The 23143-nt window shown below is 40.2% G+C and overlaps 1 protein-coding gene across 1 annotated transcript in view; it reads right to left on the reverse strand.

The window, feature by feature from the left end:
• The window catches only part of col25a1 (collagen type XXV alpha 1 chain), a 69213-nt gene that overhangs the window by 5660 nt on the left and 40410 nt on the right, over positions 1 to 23143 (reverse strand). Inside the window, exons 12-33 of the mRNA XM_088015100.1 lie at positions 22172 to 22207; positions 19033 to 19077; positions 16416 to 16478; positions 13846 to 13914; positions 13190 to 13234; positions 12349 to 12393; positions 12082 to 12159; positions 11741 to 11764; positions 10543 to 10587; positions 10396 to 10440; positions 10019 to 10099; positions 9856 to 9918; positions 9664 to 9714; positions 9449 to 9475; positions 8819 to 8899; positions 8466 to 8501; positions 7928 to 7981; positions 7748 to 7801; positions 7229 to 7255; positions 5770 to 5823; positions 3201 to 3287; positions 559 to 597 (exon numbers count right to left, since the gene is read on the reverse strand). Of these exons, the coding sequence (XP_087871226.1) occupies positions 559 to 597; positions 3201 to 3287; positions 5770 to 5823; positions 7229 to 7255; positions 7748 to 7801; positions 7928 to 7981; positions 8466 to 8501; positions 8819 to 8899; positions 9449 to 9475; positions 9664 to 9714; positions 9856 to 9918; positions 10019 to 10099; positions 10396 to 10440; positions 10543 to 10587; positions 11741 to 11764; positions 12082 to 12159; positions 12349 to 12393; positions 13190 to 13234; positions 13846 to 13914; positions 16416 to 16478; positions 19033 to 19077; positions 22172 to 22207 (1149 nt within the window). The remainder of the gene's footprint in view (positions 1 to 558; positions 598 to 3200; positions 3288 to 5769; positions 5824 to 7228; positions 7256 to 7747; positions 7802 to 7927; positions 7982 to 8465; positions 8502 to 8818; positions 8900 to 9448; positions 9476 to 9663; positions 9715 to 9855; positions 9919 to 10018; positions 10100 to 10395; positions 10441 to 10542; positions 10588 to 11740; positions 11765 to 12081; positions 12160 to 12348; positions 12394 to 13189; positions 13235 to 13845; positions 13915 to 16415; positions 16479 to 19032; positions 19078 to 22171; positions 22208 to 23143) is intronic.

Raw genomic sequence — 23143 nt, forward strand, 5'->3', positions numbered from 1 at the left:
CACGCGTGAGTGTCAACAAAATGAAAGAAATCATTATATCTTATACAATTGCAATTGGAATAAAAATGCTGGTCAGAATCGGAGCAAAAATGACAAGTTTTACGAATTTTAAGTTTTTGCTAGAAAATCTGTGAGACGGGTGACTGTCCAAATTAGTAAAACATTTATCTTGATTTACTGCTCCTCCTCTCTTGACAAATTGCCACATGAGTCGTCACTTTGTTATGACAAATTCTCTTCTTGGGTGGCAAGTCTGTTATGTATCGACACCCAAACTTGGTGTCCCATACACAACTTCACCACTTTTCAACAAATGTTGCCAATTAGCTTTGCCATCTTCTTCTAGGAATCTTTTTATACACTTTTTGCTACATATTTCTAAACTTTGGAAATGGAAATTCATTAAAAGTCTGCATGCTTCAAGCCTTAACGCACAAAAAAAGTTGAATTTCAATGGCAATTAAAGTATTTTAATGCTAAATTCTGTTTTGCTACTAAATATACTCTCAATTTTCAGTGCAAACTGTAATGTTGCTGATTGCCAGAAGATCATCTCACCTTCTGCCAGCATCCAGGCATTGGTAATCCATCCGGACCCTGTTAACAGAAGAGAAACTGTTAGAGCTGAAACAATGCCTCACTGCTGCCTGTGTAAGGTTGTGATTAGTAGGCTTGTACTTTATATAATACGTCACATGTCAGAAGTTAGATTGATCCTCAAGAAAATCCACTCATTAACCACAAACCAATAAAGTTAACTTCTCTTGAGGAGACCATGCAGCTTTAATCAGATGAAAGCAACATCTTGATCCCGGTCGTATTGTTTAGCATTTAAACTTTTTAATTTAATTTAATTTTTAATGCACAAAAGTGTATTATTAAAACTCTCGCCTGATTTTGAGAAAGAAATAAAAGCTTCAAACTACCCCTAACTTCTATTCTTTGAGACTTTCTGGAGAGTCACTTTAATTTAGTGGCTCTTTACACTGAACGTATTTGAAAATTTTCTTTGGACTTTGGCTGCTTTTTTCCCCACTACTTGTATCGGTAAAGTACTTTAAGATTGTTTACTTGAGGACAATAAAAGCATTAATTTGGCATTTTATTCCATTCTATCTTACAGTGCTCTCTGTCACAATTTTTATTGGCTGTTTCTACTAACAACTTAAAATTTTGAGTATTTTGTATTTCTTCTGTCCTTTACTCTTTGGATGTACATGCTGACTATTGGATATGTTATTATAACATTGATGATTACGAGACGTCAAAATGATAAAATCATAAAATGATGAATAAAGTGGTTCTTCTGATAATGCAAAATTGCCCTCTTCATTTCATTATCTTTCAAAATGGTAACGTTCCAGCTTTGGGACAAGAGATAAAGCAGCCAAAGTCAAAAGGAAAATGCAAGGAAACTTTCAGAGAGCTTGAAAACACTTAGAAAAACACTTCAGGGAAGTCAGGGTGTTTGGAAGTGAAGTCTAAAGAAATGAAAACGCAGCTTTTGTGTTTTTCATTCATTGTGGGCATAATTAAATCTGAAGATGTAAAAGCCACATGAAAGTAAAAATAGAGGGGCAAAATCGGTTTACTTTAACTCAAAAGTTTCTATAAAAACAAGTAATAAAAAGGGCGTTTCAAACATTAAATAAAATGTTCAAATTATTCTCTCATATTAAGCTTTTCAGTTGGTTTCTGTCTGTTAGTCTGAATGCACACATTACATTTCATTCTAGCCAAAATAAATAAAAAATGAAACTGTACATGCACAAAATACATAGAAATATGTTGCTCATGCACACCATGGTGATTCTGCTGTTGGATTTTTTTTTTTTTTTTTTATCCTAGTTGAGTTTAATAACAGCAGGAAGCTCAAAAATAAAAAATAAAAAGCCCAGCAACTGGAAATAGAAAACTCAAGTTGTCTTGAAATAAAAATAACTCAAGTATAAATATAACCTTTGAATTAGCCTAAAACGTTTCAGATTTTTATTTGGTTAAAGTTTGAAAACCATGCATCAGTTGCTTTCCTCATAACTGTGTTGGACATATCCTATAAAATCCTAATAAAATACACTGTGGTTTGTAGTTCTAAAGTGACAAAATACAAGTGGCAAAACATTAAAGGCAAAGCACAATATATGCATTTCCCCAAATTTAGTTCAACCCATTGTACCAGAATCTTCACGCCTCAGACAGCATCGCTTCTGCGGCATGAGCATCAATAAAATAAAACAAGTAATCATGAAAATATTCCAGGTCCACAGTGGCAACCAACTTGATGTTTTATTTTGTTTTCTTGTAATGGTCTGGCCCAATTGGTACAAGAACAGGAGGGGATAGGAGAGTTAACGGATTGAGAGAGGGATCCATGCGCCTGTAGCATGGCTAACTCATCAGTATAAGGGGATCTGTGTTAGCATCAGGTTAAAAGGTAACTGGTCCAAGGCGGGCTCAGCAGGGAGGGGGGGAAACGTGAGTTTTTGCCTTTTACTCCAGTTTTATTCGAAGGGAAGACAGGAATCAGTTAAAGGGATAGACCAAATGAAACATTTATTAATTCTGTATATTTCACGTTTTATCTAGAAGAGGCTGCTTGCAGTGAAGATGTTAGGGTTAGTGTTTGTCACTAAAAAATGGAAAATGAAGCTGCGATTAAGTAAGGTGACCATGCTCGTCAAGCTCTCACGTCATGCATGAGTGTGTTTATTTGTCATTAATGGGCTAAAAGTGAGTGGCATGCACAGGTAGGAGGTTTAGGAAAAAGAGAAATACTGTACCAATTGGCACGGGGCATCCAGCCCGTCCAGACCTGGCTGCCCTGGTTCCCCCTTTTCACCCTTAAATCCCCGGAAACCCTGTTTGCAAAGATGACCTAGGAGTGTTACTGGGAGAGAGGTGGACGACCCTTCACCCCCTGCATCGGTCCGTTTCGACAGACTCGTGGGGAGTGTGGAGGAGGAGCTGCCCTCTGAGGTTTCTGACTCCACAATCAGGCCCAGTCGCAAGCTTTTTTGGGATTTTACTGCAAGCTTTTATGTCCAACTGAAAATGAGCACATTTCCAAATGTTGTTGGGGATTTCTTGACTGTTAAAGCTTGACGATGGGAGTCAGTGGACCCAGAGGGAGCTTCCTCCTTGTTCAGAGCAACCGCTCCACGAAGCTGGTAGGCAAACTCCAGCTCACAGTTGGGACATACCAATGGGCAGGGTGCATCTAATCCTGGGGCACCCTGTTCTCCTTTCTCGCCCTTAGGCCCTTTTTTGCCCTTCTTTCCCTTCTCCCCCTGCGGATACAAGGGTTCGGTCAGGTTAAATTCATTTTTGTCAACAATTACTACTGCTATGAGGAGAGATTAAAGAAGGGAAGTCTATAACCCAAGAAGGAGTGAAGGCACATGGTCAGATAAGTTAGATAGGAATACAAGGCAGAATTGAATATTCTTTAAACAAGGGGCACAAAAAGCAGGGAACAAGGTCGAGTGGGAAACACTTTGCCAAAGTGGTGTCAAGGGCACAAAGGATGAGAAAGACTAGCAGGGAGAAAACCACCAGAGAAAGCAGGAAAGTACAAACTGCATCAATACAGAATTAAATGTCACAAGATTTCCATAAAGTCATAAACTTTAAAACTCAACATCCATGCAAACATTTTAAAGAGTCATATCATGTTAGCATGAGTAAAATGTCAAAGCACTACTTTAAAACCATCATTTTAGGAATGAATTGACACACACTCGTCATTGACACGTATTTAAACTGGTCAAAACAGGTTTCATCTGAGTCGCAACGAAAGAACATCGTAAATTTTGAGAAACTGAAGCCCTGAGCTGAGCACCTTGTATGGGAGAGGGTCCATTTTTGTGGTTTTGAGTAGAAAGAATGAAGAGTTTGACTGTTCCTATATGTCCAACAATAGCTCTGATTAACCGACCTTCTTGGAGTGTCTGGATGGTGTCCTAGGAGGGGTACCATCTCAGAGGATCTTCATGCATCTTCTTGTGAGCTTCAGTGCCAATGTGGACAACGGTGGAGTCACTTGCTTGGTTGTAATCTAAATACGAGGTGTGTTTGCGTGCAATGAGTTGCCTGTATCAAGCAAAAAGTAATAGCCACCAGGCTACCTTGGGTCAAAGGTGGCCTCATATCATCAGACCTGCAGCTGTGTGTCTTGGGAACTTAGGAGCGCAAAAGGTCAGAGCTATCATCACAACACCACTTGGTGGAGAGTTGGATCTCGTAGCAGGGAAAGCCGTAAGCCAGACCAGGGAACATGGAATTGGACTGGACAATGTTCAGGAGTTGTGTACAAAAGTTGTTCCCAAACTCCAAAGTGTCAGGACATTGTAGGGCTGTTGTGGCTTCAATTTTGCAAGGAGGACTAATACAACACCTGCCAAGTGGCGAAGTGGGATGGTGGCCCAAATTCTTAACAAAGGTGTCAAGAGAATGTGGTCCAACTATGGAAAGATCACACCTCTCTGCCTTTCAGAGAATGTTTCCTCTACAGTGTTGGATCCAGCTGACCACAGATTAAGGAGAGGAACTGTGTGTTCCAAGTGTTACATTGACTGGACACAGTCAATGTAAGGAGGCACCTTAGCAGCACTGCTCAGTGAAGCAACTTGCACTTTCTAGGTTACGAACAATCAAAAGAATGAGATGCCAGTCATCAATTTTAAGAATCTTATGTATCTGATGAGCTCCACTGCAAACTCCTTTTTACATGTTTTCCAGTCACATAACACAATCAATTTACTATGTTACCTTCAGTTGTTGTAAAAATGCCATATATCAATTATGATTTAAGAAAAATTTCACATTGTAATTTATCGCCTTCAAACTGGGCTTCTGTCTCTTTAAGGAACTACTTTTTCCAACAGTCCACTCCTCTATTAATCTCTTAATATTTTCACCAGCATATACTCCAAACATGTTACATCACGACATATTGTAAAGCTCAAAAAAGTCTTTTTTTTAAATAATCCTGCCCCTTTAAAAAAGCAGGGCACTGACTGAATCAATGCACAAATGATTACAGAGACCTGTACAAATCAGTTTATTCTTACATCCTTAATGTCTATGATGAGTGTAAGTCAACATCTTATTACTGATCTTAAGGACCTGAAAGAGATGAAATGTTAAGAGCTTCTTCTGTGTTAGAGCGGGGAGCAAAACTCAACTTAATGCATCAAAAAGAAACAGGATATAGCTTCTTAATGGTATACAGTGTCTAAAAAATACAATATATATACACATATCACAGAGACAAACAATGTGAGCAAAAACAAGGAAAGGAAGGGCTACCAACAGGCTCAAGAAATGAGGGAAGTGAAATATGTTACTTTATGTTCATGCATGGAAACATGGAAAAAAAACACATGTATGATACTGAAGAGCCTGTTGTCAATGGACATGTTTGGATTTATATGTTGATCTCTCTTTTTGATGCCTGAAAATCAAGTTAGATCTGAAACAATGAGATGGTGGAACTGTTGATGGGAGGGGACAACAAAAATCTGACTCGAGAGGAGTGGGAGAGGGCGGGGGGTGATAGTTTATGTTTCTGCAAAAGTAAAGAAAAGTCATTAGGATTATAAAAGCAATTGACGTAAATTAGGACAATTCCTCTTCGATTGCAGTTTACTTTAGAGGGATGAAAAAAACACTTAAAATGCAAATGAAATCAAAAGTTTCTTCACTGTCCATTGACATCAGTCCTCTGACGTTAGAGATATTAATAAGCTTCAAAACCATATCTACATCTACCTTTTCTCCTCTCCCCCCATCGTCGCCTTTATCTCCTTTTAATCCAGGTAACCCCTGAAAATGTACAACTTTGCTTAATTACTGTGTTTCAGACGAGAGTTCAGATTTTTCTCATCCACACAAAGCTCACCAGATCAGGATCAAACAGAATCAGAAGGTTTTTTTTTTTTAATCCGTAATGTTAATTTAAATATCTCAGAAAAAATTGCGAACAAAAAATAGCAAGGGAGGGTTTTGACTTAAAATGTTATTTTTTAAGTTGCATAAGAATAAACTTTGTAGAATATTTTACATCAACATCTGACAAAAAAATGGACTGAAATAATTTTAGTTAAGTAAAGCTACATTTGCTTCCTTTATCCAATAATTTACCATTATCAGTTGCGAACAAAAACTGATAATGTCTTAAATGTCCACCAAACTTTGTGGATTTGAAAGTGATATCCTGGAGGACTTTGAATCTTGGAGATCCCATCCGCATGTTGTTTCACAGCTTAGGCTGGGCTTAGGCTGGGCTTATGCTTGACGCTTTTACATATTCCTCATGACCAAATTACGCCACTTCAGTAACCGCCTCCCTCTACACAACCCATATTTTTTGCACAGTGCACCTTGAAATTTTTTCTATGCGAGAATCCCCTGCGGAAAAACATCGCAGACAAGTAAGAGCTCCTCCTCCTGGCAGAGGTTCGCTAATACAGAGATCCCAAAAAGATCATGGACAAGTTTAGCATCTCCTCTTTCTTTTCCTCCCAAGCAAAAGTAAACATAAAAGTTTGTCCTCTTTGTTTAAGCTCATGGTGTAACCATGTGGCTAATAACAATTGTGTTTTTCCACTTCTAGCATGTTGTGTAGCGTTGGACACTTGCTGTACATGACCTATACTGCCGCCTAGAGTGTAGGAGGATACCGAGCAACACAGAGCATAAATGCTGCAAAAGCTGTACTGGTCTGATTCAGTGCCTCTCAATTCTGAGCAGAATGTAAATATGTCAAGCATAAATTAAGTTTTAACATGAAAAGCTTCTCGGTACAAAAACCAGGAGAAAGCATGCAATTAGGATCCTTCCTATCACTAGGAACATTATGGGGAAAAATGGCAGCTAGGAGCTTGAAGTGGCATGTTAAAAAAAACAAAAAAACAATGATTTATAAAAATAGTAAAAAAAAAAAACATAATCCCATAGACCTTCCTTTTTTTTTATCAAAAGTTTTGTTTTGAAACATTATTTCTCTAACTTCCTGTAGTAGCCAGCCATGGTCCACTACTATGATTAATTTGAACATAGACAGAAATGTTAACAAGAGATTTGCATTTCAGTTTCATTTTCATTATTTTACTTCTGTAAACAAAACAAAAAACAAACTGCGATTTCTACTTTTACATTTTCCCTGTAAAGTTTAGCTGTTTCTACTCATAAATTAACTCGTAAGACAAAAAAAGTCAAACCAACTTACATCCAAACCAGGCGTTCCGGCGGCTCCCTGGAGAGGGAGAGAGAAAAAAAAAATTACCGCCAAAAACTTGACTTTTGCAAATTTTGACATCTTCACTACAACACAGCGCACTCTCTCGATGTTAGTAATGTGGTGTAGAAACCACAGCGAGAAGCATTTACATAAATAAACTCTCTACAAACAACAAAACAGTTGAATTACTCAAAATTAAGGGGTCAAATCTAAAACTTTGCATCTTACGACATATTTCTTTTCTAACAACAGAATTGAGTGAGACATCCTAAAGCAAAAATAAGTTTTTAATGTCATCAAATACTAATAATATTACAATGCGATACAAATGCTGGTAATAAAACAAATCAAACTTCGTTTCTTCCCTTTACGTAGTGTCACTATTTTTTGTGTTTCCATTTCACTAAAAACGAAATCACACCGTTAATTCATTACACGTGCCTATGATTTTAACGACCGTTTCTTGCCTCACATCTATGAAACGGATGATAATGTTGTAAAACTTACAGGTAGTCCATAAGGTCCTCGAGGTCCCGGCTCACCTGGTGTGCCTTTCTCACCCTGAGACAAAATAAACCCACGTCAATGCTTTCCTTTACACTTATAAAAATTTCTCAAAATTGTGGGTCAGCAACATGAGCTGCATCGTCTGTCAGATCTATGAAAAGAACGCAGTTTCAGCCTTACAATGTCACCCTTCGGCCCGGCCGGACCAGCTGGACCCGGAGGCCCGTCTGTGCCCTGCGGAGAGTATTGTTGCCAGGGTGAGTTAACAACTTTTAGACTAATACCCGCTCTATTTTCAGAAGTTCATTGATTAAAAAAAAAAAAAAAAAAGTGATGTAGCTGTACGGTATTCATATAGAACCTGAGCTACAGCCAGCACACACAGCTCGTAGACGTGCATTGGCCACAAAGGACGCTTACGAGACACCGCTGACACAGTTAATGTATGAGTGTGTGTTAATGCGACACAGGACAAAACAGGAGTCTCAAAATGTTTTGAGCTTTCTGTGCCTTCGTTTCACTTAGAGGATTGATAACATGAAACGTATACTTTTAAAAAAAAAAGCTTACATTATTTGCATTTTGGAACAATGTGCAAATAATATGGTGACAAGAAAAACAAAAAACTGAAGGGGAAAAAATTAACTTCATGGAGGGAGTGAGAGAGAGAGAGAGAAAGATGTTGGGTGGTGAAGCCCCTTGATCACATGACACTCACCCTAATTCCGGGCTTGCCGTCCAAGCCGGAGGCTCCCTGTGAGGTTATGGAGGTATGAGTGACATGAACAAGGCGGGATTAGTACCAGATGAACACTGTTATTAGGACAGGTTGATGGCAGGGTTCACAGCAAACTAAATCACAGGGAGCTTTGGCTAAGGTAGTCAAGTCCAGGCAAATGAAAATGAAGACAGAACGTGGACAAGGCACTTTGGACACACGCATGTACACACAAACTCACGTAAACAAACATGTATGTGCGACTAGTACCTTGATCAAATAAAAAGGAATATTCTAAGATAGATGTGAATCTTAACATCTTTTAAGATGTTTTGTGCTACTGCTCAACTCACAGGGAGACCCATGTGGCCACGATCTCCTTTGTGTCCCGGTTCCCCTCTCATGCCCTTCAGTCCGTGCAAACCAGGTTCTCCCTGCGGAGAGTCGACGGAGAAGACGGTTATGGGAAGCTGATGCTGAACACCTTCGTGCTGCTTAAAACGTTGAACTTTTTTGTCGCCTAAAAGTCTAAAATTGCAATTCATTTTGACGTGATTTTAGACTGAAACAAAGCGGTGCACGGTTGTGAAACGGGAGGATGTTGGAAAATAAAAAATCTAAAGCAATTCGGTCTTCATTACTCAGAAAGCCAAACGCGAGAAAGGAAAACGCGTGACGCAACTGCAGACCTTCACACACAAGATGAGCGACACGTAACCCGACAGGCTGTGCAAAGAGAGAACTTCACAGAGAAGCAGACGAGAGTTGATGGTTGTAGCTGTGGGTTTGACAGATGTAATGGAGAGGGACGGTTTATTATTGAGAGAGGTACAAACTATTTTCCACAAGTCTCTGAACATTAAACAGTACAGAGAGACGCCTGCTGCACTTCAGCACAGGCTTTTGGCTGAAAGAAACTGATATCAACGTAGGGTATGAACAATTTTCACTGTATCTCTTAATGTATTTTAAACAACATTTACCTTAGGCCCCGGGAAGCCATGGGGTCCCTGAAAAACATTCAAAAGGGACACGTTAGGTCGAAAGGTGGTAACGTGGCTAATGAAGTCATTTGTCGATTGAGGAGGATCAGAGGATTTTTCTCTTGAAGAAATAAACAAACCAGAAACAAACAAGGGTTTGCCTCATACGTTTCGTTCAGGGGAAACAGAAAACATTACAAAACCCCCAAACTCACCATGGGTCCCGAGGGCCCGTGGGGTCCCGGTGGCCCCGGAGGGCCAGTTATCTGAAAATGTAAATAAATTACAAAACTAAATCCTCAAATGACAACCTTATTTTCACTCTATTAACAATAGCTCCTTGCATGTATGGCTATAAAAAGCTCAGACTCTATTTAATGCGTTTTCATTATCTATACGTTACTCACAGATGGACCTTGTGGACCTGGAAGTCCTGGATCTCCTTTGTCTCCTTTTGCTCCGTTAACGCCCTGTTATGAACGAGCATTATGAGGTGAATTGTTCGAGCATGTTGAATAAAGACGCATTCTAAGAAACCGTTGTTACTCTAATAGCGTCTGTGATTCTTACAGGTAAGCCAGGTAAACCAGTGCTTCCTTTCTCCCCCGACGCTCCGGGCATTCCCATGTCTCCCTTGGAACCTTTAAAACCCTGAGAGAGGTCACGCACGCACACAGAGGATTCAGTTTTAATTCACAATACTTCAAATTAACTTACAAGTATTACAAACGTCACCCATTCACGCTCAAGGGCAAGTTCAGAGCAAATTGTGCAACAGAGTCCTTAACTCAACCCGTGAAATCTTTACATCCAACCAGTCTTATTTATTTACACAAGGCGGACTTCTTGCACAGAATGCAACACTTGGTTTGTAATTCACAAACCGTGCGCAAAATGTGTGCAAAACCATATTTGGAGCTTCTATCAGAGTAAGGCGATCTACTCACTCTCTCCCCATCGAGTCCAGGAAGACCAGGGAGACCGCGATCTCCCTAAAACCACACCGACAGACAGCATTGTTACAAAAATAACACGCGCTACAATTAAAGGTTTAGATGTTGTACAATAAGGGTACAAGAGGGTGAAAATGCCACCTTAAAGCCTGGTGGTCCTATTGGTCCGGGTGGCCCAGGAGGACCCTGTACAAAAACAGTGACAGAAACCAATGGTGACTCCGTTCAGCTCTGAGACGAACCTCTATGTATTTACACCATCACAACAGTTTTTAAAAGGAAGAAACACCATGAGAACGATGATTTGGTTTCAGTAGAACCACATTAGAAGTCAGTCTCACAGCGTGAATGCTGAAGTGAGAGACGCATGCAAGGATCAGAACAAAGAGTGAATTGCAACCACAAAAAAAAAAAAAAAATCACATTTGGATGTTAGAATGTAGATGCTGCTTTGTAATGTTATGAATAGCCCATATTCCGCCACTTAAAACAAAGGAAGACATTTTTATTAGAACTGAAAAAGCATCCTTGTGATTAAGTTCCGAATATATGGAAAATAAACAAAACTCCCACCGATTCGCAGTACTGTGCAATAAGTTATAAATTTACCGCTGAAATCAAAAATCAGCATCTCTACATGACAGATATTTTATACCAGAGTTGGATTCTACACATCACTTTACTGATCACCAAAACCCGACGACAATTGCTGCCGAGGAGCATGTTGAGGCATGAAAGCTGAGAAAAATCATGGTTATTCTACTAAATATTGATTTCTGGATTCTGCCTTCATTTTAAGCATTCAAATTGCGTTTAAAAATGAAAATGAAAAAAAAAAAATTTAAGAAGAAACTTTATTGCAACAATTTGCTGAAAAAGAAAGAACGTTCAGGCAAAATTTGTCAAGTAATCAGAAAACAGAAAATATGTTTTTCTTTGCTCACGTATTAAAATATATTTGCCTGAATGTATTTTAATTCTAATTTCTTGCAACTAGATAAAAGAAAACAAATGATTATTTTAAAATGAAATTGTTCAGACACTTAGTGTACGGACAGAAACACAACAGTGACACAGGACACCGCTTCATTCACCGTAAAGCAAACACGCTGCTGGACGTATGAACACCCACACACACACACACACACACACACACACACACACACACACACACACACACACACACACACACGCACACACACACACACACGCGCGCACACACAGGGCCGTGCAAACCAGTGCTGGTGTGGCGTCGGCTCCATGCTGGGACAAAGATGGATCAAACGTGATGGTGACACACTACACAGAATACACACACACACACACACAACCTATTTACCGTGACTGTAATAGTGGTAATCCTCTGCAGTGGGGCCGAAAGAGTAGGAACGGAAAGCAGGTAAGAGATAAGATTACACAGGTCACTTGAAACTGTTGGGACAACACTTTTCTTCAGTTGCGCTTAAGAGACGTTTTCAATTTATCTGACAACATGAACAAAGGCCAAGTGACAGAAACTGGAGATTATCTTTACAGGAAAGCATTGGTGTCAGCATGGCATGATGGAGCATTAGTTATACTTCAGTGAGAGGCCAAGGCAAACAAAAAGTGATCTGTCATTGTGCTCTGCTAGACATGAGAGGGATAAAAATGCACCAGCTAGGCAACAACATGTCTGACCTGCAGAGCTTCTTCGATGTTTCCATTGTAGTCGATGATTTCAGTGGCTCCTCTGTCTCCTTTCTGCCCAGGAGGACCCTGCAACACACCAAGAGCCACATATCAACAGAAAGCACACGTCCTAACTTCAGCCTCTTACTCTGACTAAGAGGTCATTTCTGCCCCCTAGTGGTGAGCAGTTCTTAGGGAGCAGCGTCACAAAAGTTTGAGTAAAAAGCATGCAGAAATACTAAGTGAACAATTTAAAGAATTGAAATAAGTGCTTACTCTTGGGCCAATAGATCCCAAATCTCCTTTATCTCCAGTATCCCCCTTACATAAAACAACAAATAAAAAATTTACATCTGTACAAGTCTTATTAGGGAAAATAAATGAATAAAAACCCTTATGAGAAGACTTTTTATGAGAAGGCATGAATCATGATGTAGGCTTACAAATGATCACAAGAGTGGATTTAAAAGAGCAACAGCACAAAAGTGAAAATGTGATGATTTTTGCATTTATACATACATTTATGTTTGACTTTTTTTTTCTCTAAAACTGTCATTTCCGCATTCCATTACGGAGAGCCATTACAGCCAAAATTAAATACATAAATATATAGGGAAATACTCCTGGTAAAGATGTGTTCTAGGCTCTTAGAATAAATATTTATTATTACTGTCTCACAAAAATAAACAGAAGGAAAAATAAAATAAAATAAAACTTTTAGCATATTTATAATTTATATATCAACATATCCGTGTTCAGTTTTTTCAACATGGTCTTCAAAATGGGAAAAACTAGAGAGCATGACATACAGAAGGAGTCATTCTTCATAAGTCAGGAAATAATAATAATAAAAAAATAGCTACTCAACCAAACGTACCCATATTTACAGTCACAGCAATCACAAGAAAATATCACATATCTACCTATCTATCTATATGTACACACACATTATATATATATATATATATATAGAATAGAGTTTGGTCTTTAAAATTGTCAGCATTTGATAATATTCCACCTCATTTCCACATTGTTACCAGGGGTACCAAAACCTAGGAAAGGTGCTGTGAATGTCTGCTGTTCACGAAATCAAAGTAAGCATCTGAGCCGTACTCACCTTTGACCCTTTAGGTCCAGGCATACCAGACTCTCCTTGTGAACCCTGCCAAGGGTAGTAAAATAAATTAAACTACACGTCTCAGGTATTAAATGACTTGGAGCGGACATCTGATGCACATTTCGGTGTGGAAATATCATCAACCTCCCAGACTCCTCTTGGGGAACCAACACCTGGGTTAAAAACAAAGCTTAAAAACAAACATCTCTTAATCTGATGCCACTGCTGAGCAACAGAGGACGTGTTTATTTGAACACTCTCCCTAACTAATCCTGGGTCTAACTTGGGGCTTCTAACAGGATATGTGCAAGAGTCATCCGAGTCCTCTAAGTTTAGACTGCAGCTTACGCTACCAGCAGGGTCCCTGGCAGACACAAACAAAGCGGTGAACTCATTTGGAGTCGGTTTACGTAACTCCCAACACCTTGGAGATCCTAGAACATAATGGTAGTGATCGTTAAAACAGCTTTCTTCTTTGGAAAAAAAACAAAAAAAAAGTGGATTTCTTAGTATGTTAATAAATTATAAGTTCTACTTTTCAGGATCTGAAACAGGATAAATGCTGTTTTCAGAAGGAATACTCTAGATGGCAGCACAGTCACAGATGTGAGCCTCGTTCATCCTGCCGTGGGTCGGCGTGCGCTTCATGTCCTCACCTTTGGCCCAGCAGGTCCGATTTCTCCTCGATCACCCTTTCCTGCTGGTCCGTGGTCACCTTTCTCGCCCTGTTAAGGCCAAAGAACACACGCTGCTCAGAAGACGCTCACTGGGAGAATGACAAAGAGCGACTGAACAAAACACATGGGTGTTTTTATAGGTGGGAGGACGGCTTTAGAAGAGGGGAGTCCAACAGTCCTCATGGGACACAGTTGAATCAAACGGATAAATTACTTCATCTTCAAACGGATAAATTGCTGCTGACCTAAGTCTTCTAGGTCAGCAGTGGCGCGCTCAGGAACTGTTCACTTGATTTAGTTTCGTTGAGTCAGGGAAACACCAGAAACATGGAGAGTCCTGGCCTTCGAGGATCGTCATGCAGCAGTAATAAGTTGTTTTGTTTGATTGTACGCACATTTACAACCACACAAACTTTTAATTTTTTTTTTTTTTTTTTACACTTTCCTTCCAAGCAGCCAAGTCTTTCCTGAAATCTTTTAAAATGGTCTTGACGAATAGGTCTCCAGACTTTCCGAAGGTCTTTTAATACTCTTTGAATTTTGGCTGTTTTGGCTTTTTACTATTATTTAGTTCAATTCCTGCATACATATTTGACCTTGAGGGCATATTGTCTCGTTTGTGGAAAAAATAAAAGCAGGACAAACTACAAGTTGCTTAAAAAGGGCATCCACAGTCAGTGAATGTCTGGAATTTATGTTTCTCAGCCACAGGAAAAAAAAAAAAATCCAGTAAAGACATGATGCAGGATACATGATCCTCCAGTTGATCTTGCTCCAGCTAACAGCTCTATTTAAACCACAATAGTGGAAAAGTACTATACTCTGTTCATTTTATCTTTAGGATTCTCAATAAATTTAACCTAAGAAATACAAAATTCTGCCTTTGCATGCATTAATCACACAGACTGCTAGTAGCTAATTTTCCAAATAAACAATTTGAAGGCATTATCTTTATTTGTGCTGCTGAGCTGCTTTTTTAGGGTATTTTATGTCTCATCCAAAAGGCTTCAACTCTTCAGAGGTTCCTCAGAATTCAGCTTAGAACTAACTAAACAACATTATTTAAAGGAAAAGTGAAACATCTTCAAGAATCAACCACCGCCAGCCCTGCATCCATCAGACAGCCATCGACATCACCTGGTAATCATCACTTATCGGGTCTGTTAAAAACCAGGCATCGTCCTTGACCAGCGACCTCAATAACCAACTTAGCCATCACCAGAAGCGGTAAAACCGCAGCTTATTCCCCCCCCACTCACTATGTCCCAAATGTTTATATTGTGTTTCATACTTTTGTGATTCTTTTTCTGGAAACCAAATTTGGTCTGGTAGCTCTCCTTTACGAGCCATGCGTCTTCAAGAGAAACTGATCATTATGGCAGCTGCAAAATAACCTCACTGCTAAGGACGTTCTCGACGCTGGACAAAACAAAGCGACTACGTAGAAACGGTGACTCCTGTCGTAGATATGCAGCGTCACGACGCAGGTTCAGCAGCACAACCCCCCCATTGGTGGTGGATGTGAAAGTGATGCCAGCTACAGCGGCATGTACCCGTCACTGCAGGTCAAAGCCATTTGCTATCCATTTTGTTCCCAAGCGCACCGCGTAATGTGCGTCCTCTGAAGTTGGGAGCATATCCCCTCCAAAACAAAACGATCACACAGAAAACAAAACAAAAAAACAAAAAACTGTATCCTCGCATATGGAGCTAAAGCCTTGTAAATAATAATGTTTACTTTCTGCAGCGAAAAAGGCAGCTGTGGAGCTGAAACTTTCTACAACTTTACCAAACCTGTGTAAATTGTTAGAATGAAGGATCAAACTAAAGGGAACTACATGATGACTCGTGATTTTTACATCAGTAGATATTTTTGGAAAAAAACAGTTGCACCCTTAAAAATGAGGTACCGACCCAAGTTTAAGTAGATGAGGATAAATAAGTCCTGCAAAGTTTTTTTTTTGGTCCCGCTGACACATTGCACTAGCTGTCCAGCACACAGAATAAAGTAAAAACCTTGTGGCACAGTTGTTGTTGGCGAAAAAGGGGAAACCTCTCTGCACCGGACCATCTTCCAAGAGAGTAAAATCAGCAGCTACAGAACAGAACTCGCAAAGCCCTTATTTATATGTAATTTAATTGTAATAAAAACCGAGTTATGAGGGTCCCAGAACAGATCTGCCTTTAGTTCCCCGTAGAACTAACAAAATGTTGCTCAACGCAGTAGAGTGCGATGCAAAGAGAATACATTCTGATTATCAAAGCACTGCAAGCTGCCTGATGTTTGGATCATCACCTCTGGCCCCACAGTAGGATAATGTCATGACTCAAAGGAAGCAGCAGAGGATTAGCTCACTCTGACATTTAGTGGAGACAGAGTTTTAATAGCGTCGGTGACATGACAACACGCTATCCGCTGCTCTGTTAGCACAGGGTTATTAAAAATCTGTCAAAAAAACAAAACAAAACAAAAACCGTCGCATCCGATTCGTCGTCGATCACCGTCGCGACACGAAAGAGGATCGGTCAGGAAAACTGACGTCACTCACTTTAGTTCCTGGGAGTCCTGGAAGTCCTGGTTCTCCCTGGGGGCCGAGGAATCCTGGCTCACCCTGAAAAAACACCCGAAAAAAAAAAAAAAACAACACACACACACACACACACAAAAAAAAAACTGTGATTACTCACTTTTCCACTGGGCGTTTCTAAGGAGCGCTAAACGGCACACGCAAGACGAGTGACCGAATACATTCGTAAGGACAGGCATGCACTTACTGCTGCTCGCACACTCCCACGTGCACACAAGCAGACCGAGGATCGCATGCATTAATCACAACGACAGGCAATTTGTTAATTGCTCCTTTAGTTTCACATATACTAACATTTTTCTTTCTCATGAGCCTGAACATATGATACGACGGGCCTTAGCAGAAACTCATCAAGACCCTAAGAAATGAGGTAGAGTGTGCAAAAAAACCCATAAAAAATAAACGGCACTTCACGTTTTTACCCAGCTGCCAGTATGAAGTATGATGCTGCACTGGGTTTGTACCGCATTTGGTTGTAAAGCAGCAACCAAAGTCCCTTCTAGAGCGCTTCATGTGCTCAGGAAGGCCCTCCATGAAGTGATGGGCATGTAGTTCTCTAAGTGTTAAACCAAACAGCAAAGAATGCAGAGGGGGAATAAAGGTGCAAGGCGAGCTCAGAACCTGTTAAAGTGCCACGTTAGGAGAACTTTTTAAGAATCACATCAAACATGCAGGCCTGCTAAGTAAAAACAGGAGTGTATGAAATGTAAAATGAAAGTTTTTTTGTTGTTTTTTTTTTAACAAGGCAAACACGTTGCAGGCACATAAAGAAAAGGGAGAGAGAGAGAGAGAGAAACACAAACCGGAAAGCAGGAACAAGCATCAGCGGCATGCCTGTGTCAGCACTCGCAGCTCAAACACGTTATTTTTTCAAGCCAGTGGTCCTGAGATACGTTAATGTGACTACACTAACATGAGAAGGTTATTAAGTGCTGGTTGCATGTTTAGCTTCTGTGCTATTGCTTTCCAAACCAGAAAAAATAAAAAAAATAAAAAATCCTAAAGATGTGACTAATTAAACTTCCTCCCTTAAACGACCTGGATTAAACTGGGGTTCTGTGGACAGTTTATGAGAACCTGAGGTCTCAAAATCCAGATAACTTGCTGAAGGTCTAAAATTTAATTAAGCAGTGTTCCTCAAAGGAGGAAGCTGAATGGAGAGGGGCGGGGCTGAGGGGTCAAAACCAAAGTGGATTTCTAGGATCTGGAAACAATTTCAAATTATTCAAATCTCAAATATTTCACAGCTGCGAACGAGAACCCTCTATTTTATAGACCTTTAAACTGCTGCAACATTTGCCTTACATGGACATTTTACACTGATGACGAGGAGTGTAACGAGATCTCGTGGCACGCCATCGCATTAAGTCTTTTTCAAAGTCTTCTTGAAAAGGAGTGAGAAACTGAAGTAGGAAACAAAGCAGTTTTCCTTTATTGCCAGAGAACAATGTTCGGTTTCGACAGCCTGGCTGCTCCACCCGAGCAGCCAGGTGTAGCTGGCAGCAAGACGTTGTCGATGTAAATCGGTGAACAGAAACCAACAGACTTTCTCAAGAGCCGGTGATCTTACAGTTTGACGGAGGAATGGAAAAGAACAGGAAAGTGACTCACCAGGGTTATTTTAGTGGCTGATTTCTAATGAGGCCAGTCGATGTCTTGCTCGTACTTTTGGCTGATCATTCGCCACGCCATGCTCTTACAGTTTTCTGCCCTGTCTTTGTACCAGACGACCAACAATTTCAATACAACTTCCTGAAGCCGATAACGTATGCTGTAAGAAAATGTCACTTCAATAAATGTCTCTCAGCAGAAGGTAATTTAGTCTTGTGTTTTGCTTTGGAAAATACTCAATTACCTAGAAAACAAGCAGATGTGTCACGGTGAAGTACATGAGTGTGAACTGTAGGACAGCACACTCAAGCCATCATCATTTTATGCGTTTTTACATAAATATAATTAAATAATCATATACATATTTGGGGGGTGGGGGGGGGGGAAACCCCAACATTTTTTAGAAACTATAACATGACACAAAAGTTTGTCTGAAACAACCATCCGGTTTGTGAAACTTTTTTAATGACTAAATTTTCACCCCTGCTGAAGACATTCAGAGAGTCACCCGCTCTAGGTAAGCTGCTAACTGCGTAAAACCTCGTCCTCGGAGCTCAAATTGAAAGCATCTGAACAAACTCCCCGACAGCAGAATTTCCAGACTCTCCAGACATTTTCAGGAAGTGGGCTAAGGCTCTCAAAACGGATGCTATTCACAAATTCGGAATGACACAATTACCCCGCACAAATTTAGCCCTAAAAATCCAAAGTTTTCACTGCACTTGTGAAGGTGGCTCCGGCAGCAGCTCCTGCAGATGGGAGCGCTCACATCTGCGTGCAAATCCCTCAGCGGATGGAGGGGAAAAAAAAAAAAAAAAAAGAAAGCAAGATTGTCAGACCTCAGCGCCATGACAATGGGTGAGCCGAGTTGCTCTGAGCTCTCTCAGGTGGGGCAGAAGCGGATGGACACGGACAACACCGGGTGGACATGACTCAGAGGGGGGGATGAAAACAGCGAAGCAATTACCTTTATCCCTGGGAGTCCAGGCAGCCCTGGAAGTCCTGGCTCTCCCTACACAGGAAGAGTGCGACATGTTACAGCCAAGCCAAGCTAAGCTGAGTCAAGCCTCATTTGCAGGCTCGTTGAGTTTTTTTTTTTTTATTAGCTCTACACGTTATTTCCTGTTTTTGTTTTCGCTGGCTATCGAGTTGCCGCGGCTCTGGAAAGCAGTCTCCTGGCTTGAGTCGACTGTCATTTGCTTGAATGGGGATGGGAGAGTTAGCAGAACAGAAGGCACATGCATCTTTTTTTGTGTGTGTGTTTGTTTTTTTTTTTTTTAAATACTAGCTCATGCAGCTGTAGCTTGACAGTCTGATTAGTGCTTGTTATAACACTCAACCCTTCACAAGGAGCAGCAGAGTTTCAGTTTGAAGGTTTTATTGGTTCGGACAGGTGTGAAAAGACCCGGTTTCTAAAAAGGAAAAACTGTCAGACACGTTGGGTTACGGTTGCAGAAGCTGTTTGGGAGAGCTGCAGTGACTTGTGGATCATTAGAGTGTGGCAGCGTGGGAAGCTCCCATTTTACCCAACTTTTCTGTTGCAAAAAAAAAAAAAAAAAAAAAAAAAAAGTCAAAAACTCCAGAAGTTTTGAGCAGCGAACCCAGTATGAGATCCAACTTTAGGTAATAATAATAAAAAAAAATTCAGAGGTCATGTCCTTGCTGAGGCATCTGTGAGACTTCAAAGATTAAAATTTGGACTGGGGATAATTTAATGCTCAATTAGGCCCCTTGTATTTATGGCTTCTGAAAAAGAAATGATTAGTGCTGCACGAGAATGATCAACTTTAACGACACTTGCGGGATCAGAGAGAAGGCTGTAAAGTTACTTTGTGGCTTATGAAAGGGACTGTAAATTAATGAATAAAAATCTTTCTTGTGGACAAACACTTTACCAGCAGTTATTTGGCAAAAATCATCCAATGGGAAATATCTTTAACCCTGGATTTCTAAAGACGATTGGAGATAGTTTTTTATTTTATTTTATTTTTTAATGTTTCTGCAGAAACAGGTTGAGTATGAAATATTCGAGAAAGTGAGACGGTTTGCGTCTCGTCCGCAGCATCGAAAATCAAACTGGTTTGCGAGAAAAAGGGAGAAAATAAAGGGGGGAAAAAATATAACAAATGCAACACACAGGATTTAAAAAGTGACAGAATTGCAGTTGCAGTCAGGTCTTTCTGCTTTGCAATAGTTTTCATCACAATGACTTACAATGCCTAGCAGAGATATTCATACAGTGCTTTGCCCTTCAACTAAACCCATTCAACGATTTTGCCACATTGCAACCGCAAACTTGGATGCACTTAATTGGGATTTTATGTGATAGACCAACACAAAGTAGTGGAGCACTTTCCACTACTTTGAATGCTCCACTTCAAAGTAGTGCAGCACTCTTAAGTAAACAGAAACATTGTGTGGAATATATTTGTATTTATCGCCTGTGAGAGTGACTTTCTCCTCTTCCAGCTTTTCATATGTACAGATTGATATTTTTGGCCCATTATCTGACAATGAGCTCTAGCTCAGTCAGACCGGACAAGTAGCATCTGAACGTTAGTCTTCATATCGCATCACATTATTCTCCGTTTTAGCTGTGGTTGTGTGTTTAGGGTTGTTGTCCTCCTGGAAGGTGAACTTCCACCCCAGTTTCAATTCTTTTGAGGTGTTCCTCAAGGATTGCCCTGCCTTAGCCATCAGTTCGGACCAGCTTACATGCTGAGGAAAAGCATGAGCAGTCTGCACTGGCACTCTGCTCAATGCAAACACAAACTGGACTTGCTTGAATAGAGACCCGTCTAAAACCTGCAGGGCCAGGGTTGGGAACCACTGACCTGGTCTTGGGCAAACATCAGAAAGATTCCTTATGGTATTCTTCTTGCTGCTTTTTTAATAAAGGCCAGATTTGTGAAGTAATCTGGTAACAGATTCTCCCGTCTCGGCTATGGATCTTTGGAGTTTAGATGGATGACCACATCTTGGTAGATTTACAGAACCGCACTTGTTCCATTTTCAGATAATGCAACGAACAATGCTCCATGAGATCTTCGGAGCGTGGGATATGCCTTTGATTATTACTTCTCCAAGGAGCGTTGATCATTCACTAATGTTCTCTAACAAACGTTTGAGGCCTTTACAGTTGTGTTCATACCGGTATTGAATTACTGCACAGTGGGGTAGTTGTTTCAGTTGTCTTGCAGGAAGAAGTTCCCAGACTTAAATCCTGGCATGGGTTTAAAATGTAGTAAACACATTCTTTCTGCACATAAGGGGCTCTTTCTGGGTACTCCAGCTTCCACAAAAACAGGCATGATAATCACTCCTGTGCCCTTAGCATTCAGTGTATGTGCATGGTTGTTTGTCTCTATGTTACCCTTTAATGGACCGGTCACCTGTACAGGGCAAAGCCTACTTCTCAACCAATGGCCACTAAAGATGTGCAAACCTCCAGGTAATTGGTTGCCCTGGATTTCTGTACCTTCGACATCACAGTCATGCAAAACTTTGTGCTGGTCTATAAAACCAAAATACCACCCCCCCATATCGTGGAAAAGTTTAAGGGTGCAAATAAAACGACAATAAAATACGTTAAGGCTTTGGGGTGATGCGATTAGCCAAAGTTTTGCAAAGCACCTTAGTTTGTTGCCTCTGAAGGCAATAAACACGTAGACAAGTTGCCAATGCTTTTGAGTTGCACCGAAGCAAAGCTATTTAATGCGAGAGTCTGGTAAAGTTAGACAAGCCTAAATAAATCCTAAACAAAAAGGGGAAGCATACCCACAAATGTTAGTATGGTGTTCTGAGAGGTTGTGATGCCTGAAAAACTGAATCACAGCTCTACAATAGTCAGCTTTAGGGGTCAGATTTAACCGAGCCTTTCTAATGTAGAAAACATATTTTGCACAACAGACTCCACTAGGCTTTGCGATAACCAACCTTTAATTGAAATATCTTGGAATAAAAGCTTCCCCTTCTATTGAGTACGTCTAGGTATGGGCATTGACACTGCGAACAGACATTATCAGTATGCACAGACAGAACTTGTCCGTTGCACGTTTCTGTTCATTCGTGAAAATATTTAACTCAAAAGAAATAATAGTGATTACCTTCTGTCCGCTCCGTCCAGGTTCTCCCGGTTCGCCCTGCAAGACATAACACCGTGTTCTTCTCAGCTGCTTCATTTACAGACCATCTGAACCAGAACTGCACGGCTTTTTATCCAGAACTTTCCTAGTGTTTCTGACCAATTACAGTGGATTTAGACAAAAGACCATGTTCATATAAACAATTACTCGCAGATCCACAGATCAGGGCCTCTTGAGGCTCAACGTTTTGTCCAAGAGAAACGTGGAGAGAACTGACAACCTTTCAACTAACACACCAAACTATGAGTCATGCAGACATAAAAGTCTATTAAGCCCAAGAGATGAATCAATGTCTTTAATGTGGGCTATGAGGCTTTTCGTCCAGGGCAGCGATCTGTCAACGTCTTGTTAGAATTGCCATAAGAATGACAGTGAAGTTTGTATCCTTTTCACACTAAAATTTAAAGAATATTCAGGTTCTTTAAAAGGAATATCTGAACTGAAAATGAGCAAAAGGCAGACAAAAATTTCAGACGAAAACTTTGCTAAACATGTAGAAAGCCTGTTTCAAAGTGGTTTCATTTTGTCTTTACATGCGTGCCTTTCATGTCTCTGCAGAATAAATTAGGGATTGCAAGCCATTTCTTAATATGTTAAACAGTCACCTTAGTTGATCGAAGCATTCACCGTTTCAATATTTTAAATTAACTTTTAGCTTTTGTCACAATAAAGGAAGATACTTGACTGAGTAGCTTGTTTATTGACTAAGATATAATGCCAAGAACAGCTTAGTTTGAGCAATTTCACTTCAGCACATTTCTCTTCCCATGTAGTTTCAAATTTTACATAAATTTCTCCAGGGTCTCTTTGACTCACCGAACATTGTTGGAATGAGAAAAGTTAGGAAAATCTTCTCATTTTAGTCGCAAGGCAAACATGATGATGCTAGTAGACTGTTTGTACTTGTTATAGTACCGCCACTGGTCTCACATA

The sequence above is a fragment of the Poecilia mexicana genome, unplaced genomic scaffold, assembly GCF_051168715.1.
Source record: "Poecilia mexicana isolate PSO_F unplaced genomic scaffold, ASM5116871v1 scaffold_18, whole genome shotgun sequence".
Classification (NCBI taxonomy): domain Eukaryota; kingdom Metazoa; phylum Chordata; class Actinopteri; order Cyprinodontiformes; family Poeciliidae; genus Poecilia; species Poecilia mexicana.